The 25,562-nt window shown below is 38.2% G+C and overlaps 2 protein-coding genes across 5 annotated transcripts; one reads left to right on the top strand and one right to left on the bottom strand.

Annotated features, from left to right (window-relative positions):
* Window positions 1–4,689: 4,689 nt before the first annotated feature.
* Window positions 4,690–25,559, top strand: mad2l1bp (MAD2L1 binding protein). 4 transcript variants are annotated; one of them, XM_077730445.1, is made up of 10 exons: window positions 4,704–4,834; window positions 7,921–7,959; window positions 9,017–9,214; window positions 9,316–9,419; window positions 19,584–19,679; window positions 19,762–19,909; window positions 19,998–20,107; window positions 21,173–24,131; window positions 24,580–24,836; window positions 24,920–25,559. In XM_077730445.1, the coding sequence occupies exons 8-10, from the start codon at window positions 23,885–23,887 to the stop codon at window positions 25,445–25,447; spliced, it is 1,032 nt and encodes a 343-aa protein (XP_077586571.1). In that variant the 5' UTR covers window positions 4,704–4,834; window positions 7,921–7,959; window positions 9,017–9,214; window positions 9,316–9,419; window positions 19,584–19,679; window positions 19,762–19,909; window positions 19,998–20,107; window positions 21,173–23,884; the 3' UTR covers window positions 25,448–25,559. The 4 variants fall into 4 exon arrangements, with proteins under 4 accessions (XP_077586569.1, XP_077586571.1, XP_077586570.1 ...); XM_077730443.1 differs by lacking the exon at window positions 19,998–20,107 and having other exon boundaries at window positions 4,690–4,834; XM_077730444.1 differs by lacking the exon at window positions 19,998–20,107 and having other exon boundaries at window positions 9,022–9,214.
* On the bottom strand, window positions 8,150–23,365 carry kif16bb (kinesin family member 16Bb). Its single transcript, XM_077730439.1, has 19 exons — window positions 23,225–23,365; window positions 23,090–23,153; window positions 22,917–23,015; window positions 22,733–22,849; window positions 21,814–21,908; window positions 21,196–21,311; window positions 20,968–21,110; window positions 20,553–20,721; window positions 19,964–20,086; window positions 19,714–19,886; window positions 19,566–19,631; window positions 19,438–19,497; window positions 15,184–15,303; window positions 14,987–15,038; window positions 14,773–14,904; window positions 13,634–13,716; window positions 13,145–13,224; window positions 10,955–11,045; window positions 8,150–10,635 (listed from the first exon to the last, which is right to left on the bottom strand). Exons 1-19 carry the CDS (start codon window positions 23,269–23,271, stop codon window positions 8,575–8,577), a joined length of 3,891 nt encoding a protein of 1,296 aa, XP_077586565.1. The 5' UTR covers window positions 23,272–23,365; the 3' UTR covers window positions 8,150–8,574.
* Window positions 25,560–25,562: the final 3 nt, after the last annotated feature.

Here is a 25,562-nt window from a genome sequence, read left to right as displayed (position 1 = left end):
TCTCCAACACAGCATGTGATTTATATGTTCCATTTGACGAGCAATCATTCAAAAAAAAAATGATTTCCAGGATAGATGATGACAGGCATACTAGTCTTTTGGCGAGGGAATTCTTTCTACTACTGACGTGCACATCATCCTCATTAAGCGAACTTGCTTAGACGATAAAATTGCTTAAAAGTGAACTTTCACAGGTGTCAAGTCCACTGTTTTGGTGTTTAGTCATTTTTAATTTGCGCATCAGCTCTACCCACATTAGAAAATGCGATTAATTCACTCTTATTGTCAAATTGTCAGTGGCATTCAGGAAAGCTGTTAGTGATACTCAAAAAAATGTATTTAGTTAAATACCCCTGTGCAGCTCGGATAATGACACAGTTGTCCTTACAACTAACAGTTAATGCAAAGAGAAGCCATATTTACTAGAATTCATCATTTACAGTTGTAGAATGAAGTTTATTTAAGTGTTACAATAGTGTGAAACCAATCAGTGGTCAAATGCATGGAATATTGAAGTCACCAGTTGCTTGTGACAATTAACCCCAACCCCCCTTTCTCACTAAATATGTTATCAATCAGAAAGATAATGATTTTTGTAACCAAGTTAAGAGTATAAAAGAATATCGCAATTAAACCATACATCAACAAAGTCAAAAAACTACCATTTGTTTTAAAAGCTTTACTAAAATACAAAAAATAAAATCACAACGGCATTTAAACTTAGAATAAATACTACATACATTCCTATTAACTGCAAAAATCAGAGTATAATAACATTTAAGGGCCCAAAATTAGATGCAAAGACAACCCCACAAAATAACATCACAAAAAAACACCCTGGCCAAAATAGTAGATTTGATTAACCTTGGAAAAATCTTATGTTCTACACGCCTACATCTTGAAAAAAAATCAAATTGCTGACTCTTGGTGTGCCTTGGTCAGTTTGCATTGTGTGCAGTTGAATTCAGCAGAGAATTCCGAATCTAAAGCATCATGTTCCAGACTTGTAACATGGAGGTTGAGCGTCTGCCAACGCCACCAGCTCTTGGCTCTAAACTTTGGCCGCCTTTTTTTTTCATTCCTTTCACTGAAGGGCCACGTAGCCAACACCTGAGAGAGACTCAAGGAATCAAAGAATGCAGCAAAATCAATCGCAGCCTATTACTACTGCCTGACACAAGCCAACCTATAAAACCTGAACTGACACTTTGTAATATCTAGCCTGTTTGAATGAGATTCCAACATCAATGATTGTGGCATTATTACGATAACATCACATGAAATACATAAAAATACTTGTGAAAAATCAATTAATTAGAATGCAGTCACCTCGAGGCTGATTAAAAATCAAAGCCTGCTTCTGTAAAGTGGCATCATTGCCAATTTTTTTAAGATGAATAACTGTAGAAAATGTCATTTCTGACAACCCTGAACCTGGGAAAAAAATCTTAAACAGCTCCGTGCTTTGCCAGAATCCAAATTCTATTATTGTTCTAGCCTTTCTGAATAATCTTTGACTTTTACTAACTAGCTGAAATTGGATGTCATTACGTTGCAATGTGACACTCACAAAAGCACCAGAATTCTATAACTCTTGCTTTTAAAATAAATTAACTCAATTAGACCTTGAAAGTGATTCTTATGGAACAAAAGCTAGTGAGGAAAGATATTTTTTCCCCTCAGTCTTAAAGCAACTTTACTCAGCGCTATACAATAAGAGAAAATAAAACTTACTATATCTTTAAATGAAACCAAGTGTAACCTTGGCCTTGCAATTAAAAGACCGCTTTACTCACTTTTAATTTATGCACACATTATTCCTATCATACTAGCTTGCTATGAAATATAATATTTGTTCCTAAAAGCCTTATTTAGTCTGACCAAAGGGGTGCCGGAGTCACACAATGTCCTACAAGGGGCGTCCTGATGCCTCAGTCTTTATCTGCATTAACTTTTAGTCAGAATTATGACTTTTAATACCTGTCATAACAATCAATTTAACATTATGAACCTGTTTTAGTACACGTGTACTATGTTTAAGATTCAACTCATGCATGCAGATAGATAAACATACTCGGATGTCTCAATTGTGTCAAGCACCCCTGCCTTTAGAGTTGGGACGTCCATGTAATCAAAATGGACAAAAGGAAAGAAAGGGCAGCACGCCGCTGGGGAGCGGTCGTCAACGTCAATTCTGCTTGCAAGTGAAAATCCAGAAGGGTGTCTTTCTTCTTTATTTATGCATTTTTTTTTTTGTGGCATGTCTCATGGTGAATTTGACAGTCAATATTATCATAGAAGTAATGTTAATGCACAAAGCAGTGCCAACACATACTTCTACTTTTCAATATGGATTCAAGCTGGTGTTCAAATAGTAGCTTAGACACAATATGTTCCAAAATTTCTACATTTTTTAATTCAATTTCATAGGGCAAACCTAAAATGACACTTTTTTACAGTTTACCTATAAATTTACTTGAACGCATACATTAACTACTACATTATCTCCTAAGTTGTTCCTTGAAAACACATTTAAAAAAAACTGACTCATTCTTTATACTCATGACTGTACATTTGCTATTGCGTTTAAATATTTTACCCTTCTCCTTTCTGTTAAAACACTGGTGTCAAAGTGGCGGCACGGGGGCCAAATGTGGCCCACCGCATCATTTTGTGTGGCCCGGGAAAGTAAATCAAGAGTGCCGACTCTCTGTTTTAGGATGAGATTAAAGTGAGGAGTATATATGTATATTAAATGTCCTGATTTTTCCCCTTTTAAATCGATAATTGCTATTTTTTATCCATATTTTCTTTGTTTTTAGTTCAAAAATCATTGTGTAAAATCTAAAAATAGATTTAAAAAAAGCTAAAATAAACATCGTTTTAGATCTATAAAAAAACTGAATATTCAGAGCCTTTAAACCAGTTCATTTAATCCGATTATAAAAATATTACATCACTTGTCACCTCCACGTGATTATAAACACGAGAATTTTGGCGATTGTTGCGTGCTGGCGCGTGACACGACCGGCAAGGGAAGGGAGGGCAAAATGGCGAGGGACGCCCAGCCCAGCCCAGTCCAGCTGCCGGCTGCTTCTAATTGAGCCGAGCTGTTTTTTTTTTTCTTTTTTTTGTGGATCTCAAAAGAGAGAACGCCACAAGCAAAGTAACAGGGCGCACCATGCTGCAGAAAAGGGGACGGGAAGAGAGTGTGGGTGGGATTGTTAGGCCGGCAGGCGGCCTACGGGCCGGTCACACTCCAGTAGTCCCAACCAACCTCTTTGGAACTACGAGGGGCAGTGAGAAGCAGCTGTCAGCCCCCCGACTAAAGCTTGGGGGCTCATTGAAATCACGAGGCCAAAAAAAATCCACTTAAACGACAACTACTTTAATCAAGGCACTCACAGAGGGAGGCCAAAATAAATATAGACAACGTAAAGGAGACAAAAGAACCTGATTATAAGAGCCAGCGGGTAGAAGTTCAATGCATTCTTCTGTTTAAATGTTTATTGTGCAGCAGTGGATATAATTAGAAGTGATTAAAAGTAAAGGTGAATTAACAGAGGGCAGTGAATTCCCACCACCTACGCTACCAAGGCCTTGCGATCCGTTGGTGAGATGGGGTGTGTTAACGGACGGACTGCCTCGAGGGCTAATCGATTCCCGGCACACTTTCACGTGAGTTCCATAATGATCTGTTTTTTTGCCTGTCTTTGGCATTTGTGACTATTTCTTTACGGTCCCTCAATGACTTTTTTTGCATTATTTTACCAAGTTATAATGGAGGATGAGCCTTAACATAAACCCTGACATGAACAATAAATGTAGCAATAAGGATTATAGGACTGAATCCCGAGATATGTTTACATGGAACATAAATTATTGGCGTTTCATTCTCAGAGCTTTGTTTTTATTTATCCATTCCCTTTACAACCAAGCAGATGTCTGGAGGGCATGCCACAATCCTATTATGACACAAGGATAGGAAAGTAGAATGGAAAGAATGAAGGGGGAAACCATAGCTCGCTCCTGACCCCTGCTGTCCATTTAACAGTGTTGTTATGGAATTATAGTTCCTTTAACCCATTATGGGATAGGAATTCATTAAGTAAAAAGCTCAAGTCTACATAAGTGGACATTTTTGGCTCATGTTTTTTTACATTATTTTTACCTAAATAAGCATTTCAAATAGACAGAACAATTGCAGTTTTATTTTTTTAGTTCAAGTGTTATTTAATGGTTTATATTGAATAAATATAAATAAAGGGTGTCTCGGTGGTGCAAGTGGTTTGGCCTAGCAGCTCTGGGGTCCTGGGTACAAATCCAGATCATTCCATCAGTGTGGAGTTGGAATGTTCTCCCTGGGCCTATGTGGGTTTCTTCCTGGTACTCCAGGATACTCCCACATTCTAAAAACATGCATGGTAGGATAATTGGACACTCTAAATTGCCCTGAGGTGTGATTGGTTGTTTGTCTCCTTGTGCCCTGTGATTGGCTGACCATCAATTCATAGTGTCCTTTGCCTCTGGCCTTAAGACAGCTGGGATTGGCTTCAGCACCCCCCGCAACCCTGAGGATAAAGGGGTTCAGAAATGAAAGTAAGAAATACAAATATATTTCCAAAAATTTACATTTTTTTCAGTTAAAAATATACTAATGAAATCATATCTACAATGTATTTGTTACAGGTCATTGTCAACAATGGACATTTTAACCAGGAGTGCAGTGATTGCACGTATATGAATGATGACAGCTGACCCAACCAGTCAAAATGGATTGACGTCTGTCGCCGTTAAGGAAAGCCGATGATTTGAACTTGTGCCCTATAAAGAGGTAATCTTTTTGACAGTAGAGCTAAAAATGTGTTGTCTTGGCGCCTGGCCTCTTAATTTTGTGTCTAAATGCACCAACACACATCCGCAGCATTATGCATTGTCACAGTGGTGCTAGGACTCGATAGCGCAATATTATCCGTCAAAGCTCATGCCGAGACAAAGACATATTTTGTAGGATTACAATCAACATCCCCAGCCAATTTGAACTGCAACAAAATTACTTCCATCATGTACCTCGCCAACTCACTCCCCCTGCGTGGGTCTGTTATGAAATACTGACCACGGGAACCTCCCAAGAGGGCTTAAGAGAGAACATAAACGAACCCGTGAGAAAAACCAGATCACCTTGAATTTACATAAACAGCCTTCAAATGGCTTGTACAAGTCTGAAGCATCCAAGACTAAAAATCTCCCAGCTGTGAACTAGTTTCAGGTTCACCCAGGTCATTTAACACTTAAGATAGTCTCCAGGGAACCTATTCATGTCGGACAAATTGTTTTGCCTTAACAGTGGCTCGGCACCATGCAAGTTTTCAGGAGTAATTTGCCGCCTGCAGTGAGGAAAACTTCAGGAAGGAGGTTTATATTCCACTACTTAATGGCAGAAGCAATTAGGTGGAAATAGGTCTGCTATGGGTTCAAGTCCCAAGGAATGGCAAAAGATACGTATATAGGGAGTAATGAGCAAGTTATTTTCAACCTGTAGAAACGGATGTAGTATCTTATAACAATCAAAAGAAATATAGAGGCTGAGCTATGTCAAGTTATATGGAAATAAGACATATTTTCAAAAGTGTACTGAGATTTATGAGTTATGGAACAAATACAGCAGGCAATAGAGGCCTGGCATTCAAGAAATGGCTTTGAAGGGAAAAACAAAAACAAAACAAAAATCAACCTCGTTCCTGAATGGCACATCCCAGAGGGTGCTTGAGTATGTTGGACTTCCTCACATCACACGTGGGAGTCACTAGCAGCAGTCAAGAGTAGTGATCACTATTCCAACAGCAACAAACTTCAGGCCGTAGTTGCATTTGTTGCTGACAGATTATGTATTTGCGAAACAATTTATAGGGCAGTGGTGTCTCCTGTTAACACTAAACTTCCAAACTTTGATTAATAGCACCAATGGGATGTTGTAAGCTTGTACACAGAAGGGGTTGGGCGATGCCTACATCAGCAGTCTCTTGCTGTCGTCGCATTCTCCACGGCTTCCCATAAAAGTAAAATGCAGCAAGTTTGGGGGGAAACAACCTTGTCCTGTTTGTACAGGGATTGTCGTAAATAATGTGCTCGGCGAGCTCTTGAAGAGAACTGTGGCGAGCACTCATCGCTGCAATGCACTTCATCCACTTGTGCCGTTCACACGTGAAGCGTTGTGTCCCAGCCAGGAGGATTTATGGGTAAAGCTTTTCAGTGGCTAGTTGATGGATTATCACTTATTCTCATTTCTATTGGGAAAACATGTAATGGGGGTATTGCAAAGTAAATTGCAATGTGGTCATATAATGTTTTTTTTCTGATTGAAATGAAGACTTTTGAAAAATATGCTTTAAAATGTTGCAAATTCAACTAGTTTGCAACTATTCCAACGTAAAAGTCAATGACAGGTGTCAAGGTAAGAAATGTCAATGCAAAAACTACTCTCTAAATTATAGGCCTGGGGTGGGCAAATTTTTCTGTCACATTGACTTTAAAATTTTGACAGATGGACCGGGTGAGTACAAGATTTGATACATATAAAAAAAAGTGCATCCGTTAACAGTACATCTGAAATATAAACAGAAAAAAAGGACTAAAGTATTAACAGACTTACCACTCATCATTAAAGTAAAAAGTATAAAGTACAAAGTAAATTAAAAAGGAATGTATTGAGAAATATTAAAATGAAATTCAAAAAAGATAAAACATTTGGACAATGTTGGCGGGCCGGGTTAAAATGCCTAATGGGGCCATATGTGGCCCGCTGGCCGTAGTTTGCCCATATCTATTCTAGGCAATGACTGCAAACTGTCAAAGTGCCCTTGGGCAAGGCAGTGAACCCTTTCAGACCATAATAGAATAACGCCCTTAAGCGTATGTTACGATCACAGCAACATAACCTTCTTTCAAATAAAAAATATAGTTGTCAAAGCAAGGCTATAATCTCTCAAAACATCATATTATCCACCGAAAGGCTTCGTTTATATAAACTGCTTTAAACTGAGCAATCCAGAAGTTATTGGTCCCAATACCAAACTACATCATTCACTGGCATGAGGACATCAAACAAAAAGCTACATGCATAAAACACAACAGGGACACTGCATGAGAGAGCCAATAGAAAAGTCAGTATACAGCATATTATGCAGGCCACTTGCAGAGATTCAACGCAGCAGTAAAAATGACAGTGGCCCCGTGATTTAACAATCCTCAGCAATGGTACAGCAGCAGCGCCTCCTCTTGCCAGCCATTTTGACATCTCACCACATGGATGACTCATGTAGGGATGATTGACATAATTCACCAATGACATTTTCAGGATGTTCATGCTGATGATGCCTGAGTGTTAGCGAACAGACCAGTGTATTACAAATAAGGGCTTGCAGGGTAAAAATACTTTGCCTTCTGTTTGAACCCCTCTCTACACTCTGCAGCATCATAAAAGTGGATAGTGTTGAAATATTTTCACAACACAACAATGTTGTGACCTTCAAAATGCAACCACTGACATTTCTATACACGCCCAACACTATAAAAAAATAACTATAGTCAAAAATATTGACTGTTATAGTCAAGGCTATCTGCACAGACTTGTAAAATTGTTGCCTTGGGAATACTTTCATTGAGATGTTTATTTAAATCAGTTAAACTTTACATATGCAGTAATGATCATTTATAAATAGAAACTAAATATAATTTTCAACCTAGTTGCATTAGACAATCTTCAAATGGTGCTGTAAAACATGTAAATTGTTAAATTGCTTTTCTCATTACAGGAAGGCACAAAGATAGAAATATGAATCCCATCAACTACTAACCCAAATTCACATGTTTTCTAACCTGATGGTAAGCAAATTAACATGTTATGTACTTTCATTGCAGGCATATCATCAGACTTGATATTCCAAGGGAAAATTTTAGGTATGATTTATTTTATTTTTCTGGCAAAGTCTGGTTCACCGGCAAATGGACACTTATCATTAAACACAAGTAAGATCCGAGTCAAAGTATAGCCAGTAAAAAATATTTTTAAAAGCTGTCAGAATGTTTTTAACCATCATTTTGGCATTTATTCCAGCTCACTGTAAAAAAATGACAAATTCCACCTGAGTATAGTTGTTAAATTTTATTTAAACTCACAGTAAAGTGTGCTCAAATGAAACATTCAAAAACACAAACTTGACAAAACCATCATTACAAAAACATAAATACACTTATTTAACAGGACTAAATCTTTAAAATTAATATTAGAAACCTAAACAGTGAAACCTTCATATTTAAAAACATGATACATCATGATAGAGTCTGGTTTAATAAGCAAGTGTGTGGTGGCAGCTAAAAATTGATGGAATGACAAGATGTGGGCTTTAAAAAGAAAAAAAATATCTCCTCGCCAGAGTTGTTACATAAAATGTCAAATTCCTTTGATACGTATAAATCAGAGATTGAAATTGCAAGCAGGATTCACAGTCATTTGGACCGCTTGCTAATTCCGTCTTCAAGCTGAGTAGCTCATTACCGTCTGTCAGGTGTTGATCAGACATTTGACAAATAATTAATCAGGCACGCTGCCTCAGTGCAGCAACTGAAAGTTAATTTCCATACCTCGGCATGTGGAGGTGAATTAGAAGCAAGTGTAGGATGTTGACATTTAGCTCGACCTCCGACCCTCACATTTGTAAAAATTAGATCTAGGCTGACCACTTCGCACTCGTCTTCATGTACCACCAAACGGCAGACATCAGCACGCTTGCGAAGAGTCAGATCGCGGAATTGTTGATGGCAGGGCTGGATGTTGAGCGAGCGTGGGGTCGGATAAAAAACAACATCTTCCCGCACTAGTCCAATGTGTGTATCAGTCAATAAAAGCTGAGTCATGGTTCCACTGCATGTACTGTAGCTTAAGGAGACTTTTACGCTTGTGTACAACAATAGTTGCATCTCCCCGAGGCTAACTGTTCCTTCCTCCATGTTGCAGTACAGAAGATAAAGCAAATCTGCAAGACTTTTTTGAAACTGGCAGCATACCTTCAGACCAGAACCAGTTTCAAAAGTCTGCGTGTTCAGGGACAACTGGTTCCAAACTCTCGTCCAATCGTCATTAAGCATTAAGTGCTGAGAGACTGGATCATCTCCAGGGCAGAGAACGTCCATTATGGCCCAGCATATTTCTTGGGTAAGCTTCTGGCTATGAGTGTAAAGACCCAAAATGGTTTCTTGTGTACTTCCCATTAAACGCAAGCCGTGGCCTGAAAAGCTAATTTGCATTTCCTGCAGATGCGAGAGAGGAAGTTGATGGAACAATTCCAAGGGCCCAGATTGTGTAGTCAATGTGTAAAGACATGATTCTGAGAGGACTAGAAGACCAGGACAAGGTTCAGGTAGGCTTGGTTTTGCTACGTTCATCCAAAAAAGGGCAACAATGTTTTGAGAAAGTAACTCTGTGCTGGGTAAGACAGACTCGATAGATGTTTTTAGGTAGTGAAATTGGCAGTTTTGGAGGTCTGCAATGGCATCGGGATAATCTACTAATGATAGACAGCCTTTTTTAATCTCATTTGTTTGCGTCTCCGATTCTTGATCCACATCCGTCTCATCACTTTTGTCATCAAGTATTAAATCTGTATCAAGGAACAAATCTCTACTGATATTCTGTGTCTGGGACATTGCCACCATTGGTGCGTTATGTTGGTAATTGTAGTCGTGAATATTCAAAGTCGCCTCATTGGCCCAGAGGTGTTCCATTATCTCTGCCTGGATGTGTTGAATCATTGGTAGTTTTTGGACCATTGAATAAATACCATGACTCCTGATATATGAGAAGACACGACTTTCATTTACAATGGAGAGGACTTGGCTATCAATTACAGACATAACCCTGCTTTCTTTAACGAGTGAAACGAGCCGATTGGACCATCGGGCTACGAAAGGTTTTTTCTTTTCCTCTTCAAACTGCTGCGGCACAGGAGACGAGCTCCAGAAGAAATGTCGAGCTTCTTTGATAATCCCACTCACTCCGTTGACGAAGGCATTCAGCCTGGAGCTTGGAACGGCAGCCTCAGAGTCTTCCGCAAATCCAAAACCATTTACGTCTTCACGGTTCAACTCTCCCTCCGAGCTCGTTTCTTCAGATGGACAGCCGTGTTCCCGACTGTGACGTGCGTTTTGCTTGAACTGAAAAGAGTCAGTCTGCGGGGGTACAGGCCTGGACCTACTTCCCCTTGTATGATGACGGTGGGACATATTGTCTAATGAGCTCCCACCAGAGTCAGGTCTCCCTTCTATGCAATGAGCCACAACACCTTGGATCTCGTTAGCATTCCCCTCTGGCTTTATGACACATCCATCACCTGGGCCCAGGACACTTGTCTGCTGGAGGCTGGCCTCCCCCGACCACGCCATCGCTTTTGTGTAACTTGAGACTTGGGCAGCGTTCTCGGCTTCCCTCCAAGGGTGTTCAGACATCCGCTCTGGCCATGATTTATGACACAGAACTATCTCTTGCTTTAGGTCAGCCCCAGTGCTCACCCCGTTCTTTTGCGTGCCTTCGTCCAAATCAAAAGCAGCATGAGGGACAGGACCTTTTCCAGGTATTGCCTAGTTTGAATATTGTGACAGTGGATAAAAAAAGACAGTTTCAGGTTGCTTACAATGTATAAAACTACTTTTGGCGGAAAAATAATAATGAATTACACATTAAAGGATTATGATTGCATTGAAAAATTGCCCTTTCTGCATTTTCTTCAAAGGTGTTATTTCATTTGAACTTCTGTTGGACAGTGTAATAAGGTGTAAGCACATACATTATCAGTCAGAAGAAGGTAAAACTCTAATTTCATGCCATGGAATTGCAATAGTGTTTGTTTTATCCTAATGTGTGTAACTGGTGTATGCGTAGTAAGAAAGATGTACTTACAGGCAATGTAAAATGGTCTCTTGCTGCAAATGAAGGCAAGCGAGTCAAGAGTTTGGACTGTACAGTGCTTGAAGAAGGTAGTTCAAAGTCACTAAAATGGGCGTGCGGAAAGATTAGAATAGTCAATAATAAGAGGAAAAAATGCATTGCGACTAAATTTAATTAACATGATACACATAATTTTCAATTTACTACATAATGCATTTTGTTGTTAGTATAATGACTAATCAAAGTCATTTACAGGCTAAATATGTGATAACGATACTGGAAAACCCGTTAACAAAAAGCAGCAGCCTTAGTTTGTGAAAAGCACTAATCAAACGGCTGGATAAGATTAAAGCTACTCTTCCAGCTGTGAAATTAAGAAGAATGTGCACATGTTGAGACTCCAAATGTAGGAGAGAATCCAAACCAAGCCTACAAAAAGGAAGTGAGCTGTTTGTGGTGTTGTGGTGTCATTTAAATGACTGAATGTGCTCTAGTCTGTGACATTTATCTACAAATTAGCACTATCAATCTAATCTAATGTTGAAATCCTATTTGGTGTGGTATCACAATCAAATGGTTTGTTGGCAATTTTAAAGTTGGAAAAGTTGAAAAGATCTTAAAAAGTAGAATTTAAAGATCATACTTAGAAATCACTCCAAATTATTGTACTGTACTGCCATGTAGTGTAGTTTTGCAATTATTTTTTTACTATAAACATACATAGTGTAGTTTAAAATGGAACTATAGGCAAGATAATTTATGCTCCATTAAATTACAAAGGCCAATTGAAGAAAACGACAGGATCAGCCGTGCCACTAGTACTTGAGATGGTCTCGAGCCAAGGGCTGCCTGCCAAGGTTTGATATGCTATCCATTTTCTAATGTGCAAACTGCGCCTTGAAGATAAAAGCAGCGGACCATGCTCTGACTCACAATCATAGCCATTTTCCGTCTCATGTGTTGAAATAGCCGTGTTGAAGCTATGCAAATTGCTCAGGGCCATGCAATTATTTGTATATCCGCAAATAACTAAATTGCTTGCGAGAGTAATATAGTCCAATAAGTCAAAGTTCCAGGATACTTTTTTTTCCACCTATGAATAATTAATATGTAAATATTAACTTAGAAACATATGCATTTATACAATATTAAATTGCCAACAAATGAGTTGATTGAATTTGTACCTACTAAATTCAAATATAAAGCAGTGATGTCTACATTTATTATTTAACTTTAACCAAGATCTGCAATCCCAAGTTTGTTATTTCCAGAACTTTTACAGCCTCTTTTTTACACCTCTATAAAGGTTTCTGTCATCAACTAATGTCATTTCCCTTGGGTCACCTGTTCGTCATCCATTATCTAGTACAGCATTGGTCTCTTCTTCAGGACATTCTAAATAGTTTACTGGATACAGCCAATGTTTTCCTGTAGTATTCAGTGTTTCGCTACTTTTGGAGGCGAGTGCAGCTAAAATATCACATATCTTGCCTTTGAGGATGTCATATTTGACCAGGTGTACCGTAACATTAACATATTCTGACTCCAGTTACATTTAAGACATTTCCAAGATGGAGTTAGAGAGGATATAAATTGCAGAACCAATGCAGAGTTCCCATCAAGGCAGAATGAAGAATATGCATACAAGTAATCTATCTGCAATCATCTTAAACCAGAACTAAAATATGTATACTGGATGTAAATTAAAGGACCAGGCCTGGAACGTTCTGTACAAGTTTGCACTCTCCCAAAACTGTGGACACACCTTGCAATCTTTTAGAGGCTTTTTGGACTGTATTTTGCAAGACATGGATAATAGAAGATTGCTCAAATGCTACTCTGGGCACATCTATCATGTCAAGTCAGGAGGAGGAGGAGTTCAAGGTAAAAGTGGTGTTTAGAAGAAGAAGAAAAAATTAAAAATTGGGGACACAGCCGCTCACTACCCATTGAACTAGAGAAGTCAACTTAAGACAGCCCCTCAGCTGTCTAGACTAGCTGTGATTTACATTGGCATAGCTTGAAATACTTCAGGCTGGCATACCCATTTGCATGTTTCCACTTCTCACAGAAACGTTGCCATGATTTATTGCTTTGATTTGGAGATGACACATTTTGCATGGAAATCTATAGTCATGTCAGCCAGATGTACCTGGACCTTTCCAAGATGAGAGTTTTGTATGCATGCGTTTCAAATCTTACCTAGAAATGCCAAGTATCATCTCAGGCAAATTGCTGGATTTCAATTTTGGAGGCAAGGTGTTCATCGGAAGAAGCCCACTCTGCAGGAAATCAAATGAGAAGGAGTTGAATGTAAACAATCGACTTGGAAAATGTTTTATTTATACATGTTGCCGGGTAGAAAAATTATTTTTTGATCCATCTAATCCACAGAAATTACTGAACTTTGACTTGAACTTCGTTTTAATGCATTTTTTGACCTTAAGTTTGGGAAAATGTAAATAAAAACAGAAATGAACTGGTATTTGCCTAATGTGTCAGTTGTTTTCAGCGAGATAAGTCAGAATTTCAGTATCTTTCATTGCGTTTTAAAATCTAAACCGTTCTAAAACTGTATCTTCAAACAAAGCTGCAAGATGCATTTGTATCTGTTGAAAAAAAGGATAGTGAATGTTTAGCAGTCCCTAGATCACTGATAGCATGTCTCTTGGGGTCAATCTTTAATTTTACCTGCTGTTTCTCTCGGAGATAGGCAGCTTCAGTGGGATGATTAAAGCGTAATATGGTTTTACCCCCAAGGTGTATGATGGCACCTGAAAGAAAAAAAAGGGGGGGGGGGGAAGAACATTAGAGAGTCGCAAATTACCAAATTACCTGCTAGTGCACTGAGACAGCTGCAGCAATTAAAGATTCTGGCCTCTTCTCATGCTTTGCCACCAAGAGTAATGATGAAGTTTCAGAACATCATCCATAAATAAGGAAAAAAAGAAAAAAAAAAGTTTGCAAGAAGCACAGACTTGGCAGAGAGAATCTTTCCCGTGTATGTTTCATCCCAGAAAAACCTACATTTCCTCAAATGATCAAAAGCAATGCACTTGAAGAAAGCAATTTCTCCCCTAAATGGAGCTGACCTAAACCAGAGGATGAGCTACCATAGTCAACACTCAAAGAAAGCTTGGTATTTCAGCAAAAAAAGTGAAAATTGAAGTGATATTAGAGTTTATATGTCAGGCTCGGATTTGTGCATCTGCAGCCAGATATTTTCTAAAAGGCCTTCTCGTACAATCTCCACCTCGTCGCTGCCTCTAGCAAATTCTAATCTTGCAACTACAAATGACTCAGACAAGTGACAAAGCACCTGCGAGGGCAGCCTATGATCCATTCCAGTTGCTGTTGGACTCAAAATTGCAACCATTTGTTCAAGAAAATGCCTTCAGATACAGCAGTTTGTAAAGGGGATATAAGGAATGCTGAAATGATTGCAAAAGAATGCCAGAAGAAGCCTCTGCAATACTTTGAGTTATCTCCGAAAGGCCTGATGAAGAAGAGGCGGTAAACTAGAAGACTCCAAACCTCAGTAAACATTGCTATTAGGTTGGTAGTCTCCAAACATTGACTTCTCAGAAGAGTTATGCATAGTTGCGACTTGAAACCTCCCACTTGCCAACTTAGAAAGAAAGTTTGAGGCATTATTGGCCTCCGACCTTTCCACGCGTGTATTAAGAGAAAGAAACATTGAGAAAGCATTAAGTCAAGATTGTTGCACTGCAAAGAGCCACAGAAAAACATGGATTCCACAAACTGAAACTTAATACTGCATCACAGAATAAGCTCATTTCTTTCGGAGAGAGAATATGAAGTGTACTTACCCTGAGTCAGGTGAAAAGGTTCCGTTACCGCAGTGCCATTAACTGAACACATTGCATCCCGGTGAGGGATGACAGTCACAGTCCCAGTGTGGTTCTCAAACACACAATAGTCAGCTCCAGGTTTTGCATCTTCTACAAGGAACAAAAAAAAGAAGACAAAATGAGAAGAAAAGAAAAAATGAACGAGGAATATTATGTAGTCGCCCTGACTCACCAATATCCAAACCATGGGTTGCTTTGTTTGTGTTTATCACGGTTCTGCCTTCCTAAAGTGATTAATCAGGAGACAATGTATAAGGCGCATGCTTTGTTCTGCTGCAATTATAAAAAGCAATTGGCTTCAGATGATGATGAATTAATAAGAAATGTGGGGTGAATGCAAGTTAGGCCAAGACAAAATGCTTCATTCACTTTCAAATAATAAAGAACGATGCCAGTGCTCAGCAAGTCTTCATCCATGCCTATCAGATGAGGGAACTGGCAGTCCAAAACCACTGCACTGCCTTCCCTCTTCAGAGCCACCGGCTCCTCCTATGAGACACAAGAGATTACCCTGAGAGGGACAGATACTGTCTCAATATCCTGTAGCTGAAACGGCAATTGATAATAAAGAAAAAGCTGACAGACATTTAATGACAACCAGCAGAAAAGCTCATTCTTTATGACCGCTCTTCCTTGCCCGAAGGCCGAATAGAATAGCCGCGTTTCAACCATGTGTCGCCACAGAGCAGTCGAGTGGGGAGGGACCGGAGACGCAATAAATCATTTAGATTACCCCGCCGGGAGTCAAACTGTACATTGTATTTGCCGAGTGAAAAAGACGCAGCGCCCGCAGCTATACGCGCCTTGTATAACATGCACCATTGCCACCAGCCATGCGTAACTATCAAGGCCATATGACGCATGTACTGTAATGTTTCCGGGCTTGTACATCAACAGCGCAGTACACTTATTCCACATGGTTGAGCACGAGCCTGAATGAAGTGTAAAATAAGCCAGACGTCATCTCGCTACTCTTGAGTTGTAGAATTTGAAGTACATGAAAAAAAAATGCTGCAAGGTTGTACGGTAAATTGGAGGACGAAAGCTGCCATACTTTGCCTTGGTGAGCGTTAAATTGATTAACTTTGTAATGTGTTTGGATTTTTTTTCATTTTTGACCAGAAATGGATCACATTGTGGTAAATGTATTCATGTTGTAACCGTTTTCTCATTTATTTTATTAATATGATGTGGATTATCACTCAGATTAACCAAAAAATATTTCAATTTCAACCTTAAAATAGTCCAAAGCAATGTAGAATGCTTAACATAATGTTATGATTTAAATAATAATAATAATATTAAAAATTGCATGTCTATACCCAAGTTCCAGGTTTTGGTGATATACTGTTAAAAAAAATAAGTTTGAATCATTTTCCCACTAAAGATAACCTTTAAATGTCACAGGAAGTCTCAAACCCAAAAGAAGAATATTTCAAAAAGCAAAATACAACAAGCAACTAAGATATTATCATTGGATAAGAGAAGTGTGCTTTTATCTAGCAATCTGGCTATTTATACAGAATTGACCAGTGACATGAAACTCATGGTTAAAGTCAGCCAGCTCATACATTTAGTGTGCTTAGTTACGCTTCTATACATTTCTTGTAGGTTTTCTGACATTTCCAGTCACTTCTGACAGTAAAACCAATGGTGTCTAGAAACACTACACAGAATCAGAGCATCTTTATTGCTCAAACTGGAGAATACCACAGAAAATCTAAATTTTAAAGAAAGTGAAGATGATCATCAGGTTAGGAAATGTGACTCAAAAAGCTAAACTTGTATGTATCTAGAAATAATAATAACCAGGAAGAAAACTGGCTAGCAAGGCTGCCAAGAAGTTGATGGCAAGATTGAAGGAGCTATATCAGAATTTCTGGCAAGTATTTGCAACAATCTCCCATCTTTATGTTAGAAATATAGCACAGAGTTGCAAAGCCTGAAATCTCATCTTTCATGAATTAATCCAAAAAACACAGATCTCCCTTGAGGCATCTAAGAAACTGTTACGGGTAACGGCCTTAAAATAGAAGGAAATTTTGAACAGTTTAAACAAATGTACCAGTCAGCATTAGACAAAAGACCTCAGACGCGTCTACTCCAAAAACACAAAACAGAAAAGGTCCAAAAAAAAGCTTAGTAGCTAGTCAATGTGTGCTGATTCTCAATGAATATAATTGTGATTAGTAATTCTAAACACATCCAGTAAAAAAAAAAAAGAGGGCGTGCATACTCGTATAATCACATTAACTCCGTTTATGCATACACCCCCCAAATAAAATGAAGTTCTGATTATCACACACATTTCAGACACTTTGAGTACTCAACCCTGTGTAAATTATGCCATCACTATTTTTCCAGATGAGGACAATGGTCTTATGAAGACGCCAATGCCTTAAGAGCAAGTCATTTCCTTCTCACTTGACATGAAATTAAGCGTCCCTTCTGTAGTGACCTATTGGGTTAAAAGCCCATGGTGAATTAAGCCGTAAAAGAGAAATCCACCTTTAAGAGAGAGCTCACAGACAATAACATCACTCTGAGGGCTTTGGGGGGTTCAATAATCTGGTGTCTATAGCCAAGCAGAAGCAATTGTCAATAACCCTGCTCCTTTTATAAAAGTAGTCAATGCCTCAGATTGCTATGGATTATCAAGAGCAGCAAAGGGCAGACAAGAAAATCTTGCAAAAAAAAAGATATACTAGATGCATCGTTCTTACATAAACAACTGTGACCTGTATTGGAAGGTGACAAGAAACATGTCCACAACCTCCACTTGACTCGGTAGCTGTTGCAAGATTGAAGAAATCCTTCCTTTCCAACACGCTAATGAAGCAAGAGCGGTATCGACCCAGGCAAGGCCCGTTAATTAAAAGGGATTCTTCACAGACTTCATTAGAAGTCTGGCAGGTTAATGCACTGTGTCACATTCCTTTGACATCAGGAACGGATGAGATGTTCCACCTCATGTCCACCAATGTGCTAGTGAACGCTGATCATTTCAGTTATTATTCTACCACTCATTGGTCTTCAATGTTGACCCAAAGAAAAAAATATATCTTATTTTCACTTGAGGAAGCTGTCTTATAAAAACTAATTAATATGGACATTGGTCAAAGGAGCCTTTATTTTAGGGTTTCAATAATTCAGCCATGTTTTCCTTTGACAGTTGTAGTTCACTAATATATCTAAATAATGTCATCATTAATCATCCAGTCATTTATAAAACCAATCAGCTTTGTGACAAGAGCAATGTGCTATTAGAATAGGAATGTGCAATGAGTTTTATAGAAGAAGAAAATTAATGCAATTTAAGGGTTTCCTGTGTTTTTTTAACCATGGTGGGCTGCTAGGCTTTTCTTGTGCATATGTTATAAAAAAAAGAAAAATATACAGATATTTCTTGAAAACAATATTGACTTCTACTGTTTTTCCTAGGATTTTGACAATTTCAAATAATAATGGAAAATCTTGAATAACAAAACAAAAATATTCTTTATAAATTATGAACTATGTCCTATATATAAACCAAAATGTCATTAAAATAAATCTAGTTTTGCATTCACTGTGATTTAAACATCTGTAATGCATATCATCTCTAGTCAATTGTCAAAGTTAACCTCCAAAATCCATGCAAACAAAGCCCTTTAATCAATACTGCATTCACACCTATAGTCCCACTTGTCTATATGTCAAGAATCAAGATATTTAATTAGGAGCTGTGACAGCCACTAATGAATTCCAATAAATTGTTTTGAGTAAGCGGCTGTTGTGCCCTTAAATGTCATTCGCTAACCAGCATAAAAATAATACCTCACCGTACACTGACATTTGGCCGTGACTATTCGTAATTTCCACCTAAAATAAAGCCTAATCATTTATTTAACCCTGTCGAAGAATAAGAAATGTATGCACCTACTCTTTCTATACATCATTACACGTATATTTTTATATATATAGGCCTAACTGTGCCTATCAAGTATAATTAGACAATACTTGGCTAATGATAAGTGCCTAAAATGATGACATTTGGGATGTTGTGAACCTGCTGAGAAGAAACTTGCTTAGTATTCAATGAGAATGATAAAAAGGAGCATTTATTTTATAGTAAATAGAAGATTGCCAGCTCATAGCCTCAGAAGCAATATTGTGCTGCGGGAGATTGAATGTCAGTTTGGTTTCTCTTTGCCAGATTTCCCAAACACTGTAGCACGCTTACCTGAGGAGTTTTTCAACAACTCAGCTTTTGGGTGCCATTTTAATCTTAATAGTTGCAATGTGATATATCATGTCAGATTGACTTTTATTTCTGCTCCAGCTCCCTCCCATTGCAACATCTGTGAATGTTCATTGGAGCTGCAGAGACACCAACTGGTGGTGCAGTTTTACTGCAAGCAAACATCAAAAAAAAAATAGCTGTGCTGTTTTGATCATTAGACCAATGCAAAGGACTGACTATATTCTAGTTTTTATTAAGAAAATATGAAAGTAAAGACTCAGGGGAAAAAAAACTGTCAATCTAAGTCACTACCCATGTCTCAGATATTGAACTTTGTGCAAAAATATCCCTTGATAAAATGATTTAGAAGAGTTTTAATAGATACTTAACACTTGCCATACCTGTAGAATACTTTGTGACTCCTCCCACTTGCAGGTCCACTCTTTGGTCAAAGTATAAACCTGCACAAAAATCACATTGTTGACAAAAAAAGCATCTTAAGAGTCCATTTAAATGAGCAAAAACTGACTTTTTCTTCATTTTCCAGCAGCTCCTCTTCTACCTTAAGCGAGGATGACAATTCTCTATGGGAAACCTGCATTGGTGAAGACAGGCCCGTGTTAATGGACTTTGCAGAACACATGTAAATATTGATTTTGGCTGAAATAATATTGAACCTGTTTGGTTTGCAGTAGCCTTTTCAGCCTTGTGACCTCTGCTTGTAGTTCCCTGATCAGCTTGACGCTCTTGTCTTCGTTCACTGTGGGGGTGTTGACAATGTTTCGAGCACGGTTTGCGTACCGCAATGTGCTTAGGGTCTCCCCGTAGTTGACATCAGCTGGGGAAATGGCTGTCATGATGGAAAATGCAGAGGTGAGTGATGTAATATGCCTGGTTTAAGCACAAATGTCCCCGTCTTGTGCATACTTGCAATCATTGTCGTTTTGGAGTTTCCTCCAAGGCTGTCTTTAAGCAACCATGTAAGAACGGAGTCCCTATAAGGGATGAAGGTGGTCTTTTTTGTGGTCGGTGGTACTACACTGAGCTCAGCTGGAAAGTTACACAACAAAGGTATGCGTTTAGAACAGGGCTGTCAGACTACTATTAGATATAATATTCAGATTTATTTTGATAAGTGGATTAAATAAACTGTATTAAAAGCCCTGAATATTCAGTTTTTTTATGGATCCAAAACAGTCTATTTTAGCTTTTTGAAATATATTTTTAGATTTTACCCAACTATTTTTGAACTAAAAACAGAAAAGAAATGATTAAAAAATGACAAGTATTGATTTAAAAGGGGGGAAATCATTACATTTAATATACATCTATTCTCTTCATTTTAATTTGATCCTAAAACAGAAAGTCAGCACTCATCATTTACTTTCTTGGGCCGCACAAAATGATGTGGCCGACCAAATTTGGCTCGCGGGCCACCACTTTGACACATGTAATTTAGAACAAACAAAATAAAGCAGATGGATATTCAAAATACATGATTGACGGCACTGTTTACCAAGAGCAGAGATCACATTTCCCAGGGTGACCAGAGATTTGTTGATATTGCCCCATTCCTTCAGTCTGACACCAGAAGTATACGTTGCATTTGCCCTCTCATTGCCAGCCAGGTCCACCAAATGGATCTTACTCAGCATCTCACGTGGCAACTCTGCATCAAACCATGCCTGTAGGGTATAAAAAAGGGGGGGGGGGGGAGAAAAGTCTTTAGGCAGATAACAGGATGACAACAAAAAAGTTCTAAATGAAAGAAACGAGGCTTTGAAGTTACTCCAAAAAAGGACACCAACCGAGAAACCTGCTAATTAGCCCTCCTGAGACATAGCCTTTAAACCTCCCACCAAATTTAAGGCGACTTCAAAATGTAGTCTGACTTGGCTGAGTACACTCAATGTTTTTTTATCACATCTTACCTGAGTGAAGTTAATTGTGAAGATGGCATGTGAACGACTACTGGTATCATTCATGGCAGTACTGACAGTGATTCGATTGGTGTTCCCAGCAGCTATCAACTCTTCCACATCACTGTAACTGTGCACCAAATGCTTGGATAGGTCTGAAAGAAATGATAATGTGGTACCTCAGGTAAAGCAATATAATTGTTTATGTCTGCTACAGGCGTGCTGGTGGGCTTGGCTTACTCTCAACATATGGTCCATCCCTCGGGTGTTCTCTCACTCTCAAGTTTGCGCTCTCCATTGCTGCAGTCCTCTTCTTAAGAAGGTCATGCACTCGTTCGTTGTATATTTCCATAAAGCTGGTGGACAAAAATCCCCATAGATTTCAACATGGCAGTAAACAACAGTAAATAGACTCAAAAATGTAGCACTTTTGAAACTTCTAAAATTGACAACCAGGCACATTTTATATTGAAAGTTTAACCCAATCCAAACTTGCCTGAGGGGGAATAACAATTTGCTGCAAATTTAAGTTCCAAAAGGGATTCTCAATGGTCAAGGCCGAGATAAATATTGTTTTAATTTAAGGTTTTTTTTCTTTGCATTCTCTGTTTGTGAGGAAAATTTGGAAGTACATTAAAGTGCATACTGAGTTAGTAACTATAAATGAAGCAAATGTTTCGGTTTCAAATTAAAATGTAAATTATAGATTAAGATTATACTGTTTTTGCATTAGTGTAAAAGAAGTGTTTTGTGTTTGCAAACCAAATTTGGGTTTTACATCCTTTTAGAGATGTTGCATGTTAAAATTCAGACTGTACACAACAACAACAACAACAACAACAACAAAAAGTGTCATACCTGACCACTGCTCGAAATGACACCCTGCTGTTTGACCTTTTGGATATTTTGGAGAACAAAGCTTCACATATTTGTGGGATTAAACCCTTTTGTTTCTAGAAAAAGAAAAAATATTAAAGTTTTACCATCTTGGTGAATCTAAAAATGCTTAAAATGCAGTTGTGACACTGTTAGAAGGTATTTTGCGTCTTTTATAGTCCATTTAATACTAAATGTGAATATTACCCGTTGTGGTTGACACAAAACACAACACAAATAGTCACTGAAGCGTGAAGGCAATCTTGCGAGCCTTTGTTTTAATTATATATCAGTCGATAATGAACGTTATGAACGTTATGTAATTGGAAAGTATGTTTATCCCATCCCGTTTGACATCATTTACCTTTCAGTAGAGTGAAATCTACATCGGAGTGCAAGGCAGAAAATGGAAATGTTACGCGCTACTGCACTCATCACGTTTTGTGATTAGTGGAGACAAATGCAGGAGAGAGAAAAAAGAAGAGACGCCTGATGAGGTCACTTGCTCGTGTAAAAATGTGCCAGCATTACGTTCACGCTCGTTAAGCATTACTAAAACGGTTTGCAGAGTAAGCTCCTTAGCACCGATATTGTTAGGACCGTCACGGTGAATGACTATGTTTGAGGTGAAACATGCTTTTAAAGACTTTTGTGTCAATTTTATACCAATTTTATGGCCTTAAAACAGCTCAATTATAGTTCATTTAAATTATTTTTCAATTGACATCAGCCTTATCTGGACAATGGATGATTATTAAGAGGAAAATAAGTCTTCAACATTGTCTTCTTTGAATGTAAATAACAAAAAACACATTTCAACCATCAAATCGAATTAAAGGAGTAAAGGAAATATATTTAATGCATTCAAGCCTATTATTTTTAATAAATCTGGAAATTTTACCGAGTCGCCCATCATGGTGTAAGATTTGCCTGATCCAGTTTGGCCATAAGCAAACACACAAGTGTTAAAACCTTCAAATGCAGATTTTAAGACATCCTGACCCAGGTCATTGAAAATCTGAAAAAACATAAGTGATTATATAATTAAAATACAATATATTGCAAATATAAAATGAATCAGTTACCCTCTCTTGGGATGCAAATGAGGGACTTCTTTTATCTGACTCATACAAAAAGTCATAAGAAAATATCTTTGTATTGTTGCTCTCTCGAACTGACGATGGCTGTAAAATATATATATTTAAGTATATTACTCTGTTTTAACATTGCATGTTGTAATCTAAAAAGGATAGTGTACCTTATACAAATAAATAGTGTTTCCTTCCAAACGGGTCACAACTTTACAGGATAATTGCTGTTCCCTGTGAAAAGGTGAATAAACCCACTTTATATAAGTAAATATGTATGTAAACTTTGTGATTGTTTGATTTACCTTTTATCAAGTGGACGGACTCTGACTGCAACACGCACGGACGCCATCTCAGATTAAAGATTTGCCCACGTGCCAGTGAAACATCAATATACCCAAAATAATCGTCGCTCAATTAATTCACCTGCGTCTTTTCATTAACCCACATGTGTCAAATTGGCGGCCCAGGGGCCAAAATGTGGCCCACCTCATCATTTTGTGTGGCCTGGGAAAGTCAATCATGAGTGCAGACTTTCTGTTTTAGGATCAAATTAAAATGAAGAGTATAGATGTATATTAAATTTCCATTCCATTTATTTAAAACAAAAACTAAATTGTATATCTAAACTGGTCTGGCCCACATGAAATCGAGTTGACGTTAAAGCGGCCGGCGGACCAACCCGAGTCTGACACCCTTGCATGATTAACCCTTACATTTTAGTGAAGACTGGACTATTGCGACATTTGTCCGCTAGAGAGCGACATTAGCAACTTCATGTGTATTGATAGCGACTTTGACGTTTCTGATTGTATTTGAACGCAGCTTTAGATCCCATCATACCTTTCGGTTGGTGTCGTCACACGCACGGCACCGACATTCAAATTCACCATAGGCCATCTCTAGTCTATCTTAGCAATTAAAATTAACTAAATTATTGACGTTAGGCTATAATAATACGAAAAATGAAGAAGCTGTCCGAGTCTCCTGAAAATCTTGCTTACGTGGCGTTAATTCCAACGTTAATGAATCATGAAGACAATCCAAACGAACCCGATCTTTTGGAACAAATTGTCTCTCCGCCTGAAAAGAAAATAGTGATAGATGAAGAGGAATGTAAATGTTCCGAGGAGCAATCAAGGGAAAGTCCAGATCAATTTAATAGTAGTCAAAAAGACGAAAATACAACTGTATCGTCAAGCAACTCGTTTGGTAAGTGTATTTTGGGTTGATTGTGCTAAATTACCAAAATAACAATATATTTTACATTCCCCTCTTCATAAAAAGTTCTGTCATTGTAACTATCTCTTTGTACACCATATTCTCTCTTTTTTTAACTTACTTAGTAAAACAAACACCTAGATTTCAGTCAATCGTCATCTTTAAACGTGACTGATTTAAAATGCCTTTTATTGTACATTACGCCATTATCAAAAGTGCTCAAAAAAAAACTAAATGATAAAAGCTAAATACAAGCTACCGATAAAAAAAAAACATACTCTAAGTCTTAAAAAAGTCACTATGTACTTTTTGAAGTTTGATCATTTTTCCAGAGGTGTATATTGTTTACAAACATTGCTTTTTACTCTATTGAAAAAAAAAAAAGCAGAAAGGATATTTTGATAAATGTTGCTCATCCTTTTACTGCTTGTGTTGACAGAAAATGTGCCGAAGCAAGACTGCAGCTCGACAGCGAATCATCCCCAATTGCAAAATGCTGAGACTGACGCAGAGATAGCGAGAAGGGCAAATGAGGAGGGCACTGTCAGTGTTGTCTTCCCAGGAACCGTGACTAAGGAAGGATGCTGCCGCTTTGTCAGCGAAATCCTAAAGTGTGTTTTATATCAGAGGCAACAACTGCCTATGACCTATAACCAACTAGTCTACACCCAAAAGAATTTGCAAGACTCAAAAAAGGTAACTATCCATTGTCTATTGCACGCAGTATCATAGTTTTTTTTCTGATTTAGTATTTCATTCATTTCTGTTTTGCACCGCAGGATAAAGATGTTATTAGTGGTAGAAAAGTGAACCTGGCAGATATGAGGGGGCGCAAGTCTCATAAGACACTGCACGATCTGGAGGAGGTCCTGAATCAGCTGGAGGTGCTTTTTTCTTTAAGTAAGGTACCACGGATTTTGCTCCTCTTAGGGGGCTCCCTTGTCCTCCCCAAGGAGATGTACGAGATCAACCTCGAAGCGCTGGCGCTGGGTAGCGGCGATAAATGCCTACGTGCGTCATCATGTTCGAGACAACTCTTCCGCACGCTTTTTATCGCCGACCTTTTGTCTGATAGCAAACCGGGACGTTTAATGCCCACCACAGTGTTGGCGCTAGCCCACCGGGACTGTGGGGTAGGTTGGTTCCATCCCAAATTACGGTTTAAAGTACCAACTTGTGTCAAGAAAAAATTAATTGCACTTTGTAGTGATGTGCAAGGGTGCGGGGATGAAAGCGTGGATGAAATGGACTGGCAGGAATATGTTTGGTTTCAAGCACCGACGGCCATCAAAGGATTTTTAAACTGACTGCAATGATGATAGTTTGCTGTTTTTTAAAATGAATTGGAATATATTTTTATTGAATATTACAACATTATTCTGTTTTTTAATAAAATTGAATTAATTAATGTAACAAGTATGC

This window comes from Stigmatopora nigra, chromosome 12 (assembly GCF_051989575.1).
Source record: "Stigmatopora nigra isolate UIUO_SnigA chromosome 12, RoL_Snig_1.1, whole genome shotgun sequence".
NCBI classification, from domain to species: Eukaryota; Metazoa; Chordata; class Actinopteri; order Syngnathiformes; family Syngnathidae; genus Stigmatopora; species Stigmatopora nigra.
The sequence above is the reverse complement of the archived record's forward strand: the minus strand, read 5'-3'. Positions and strand labels throughout refer to the sequence as shown.

Bases quoted from the DNA above. Each gene is read 5' to 3' on its own strand.
- mad2l1bp (XM_077730443.1), top strand. From the start codon at position 23,885: ATGAAGAAGCTGTCCGAGTCTCCTGAAAATCTTGCTTACGTGGCGTTA. The intron at 24,132-24,579 runs GTAAGTGTATTT...TTGTGTTGACAG, and splicing joins ATCGTCAAGCAACTCGTTTG to AAAATGTGCCGAAGCAAGAC. The intron at 24,837-24,919 runs GTAACTATCCAT...TTTGCACCGCAG, and splicing joins ATTTGCAAGACTCAAAAAAG to GATAAAGATGTTATTAGTGG.
- kif16bb (XM_077730439.1), bottom strand. From the start codon at position 23,271: ATGGCGTCCGTGCGTGTTGCAGTCAGAGTCCGTCCACTTGATAAAAG. The intron at 22,850-22,916 runs GTAACTGATTCA...ATGTTTTTTCAG, and splicing joins CATTTGCATCCCAAGAGAGG to ATTTTCAATGACCTGGGTCA. The intron at 21,111-21,195 runs GTAAGCCAAGCC...CATTTCTTTCAG, and splicing joins GGATGGACCATATGTTGAGA to ACCTATCCAAGCATTTGGTG.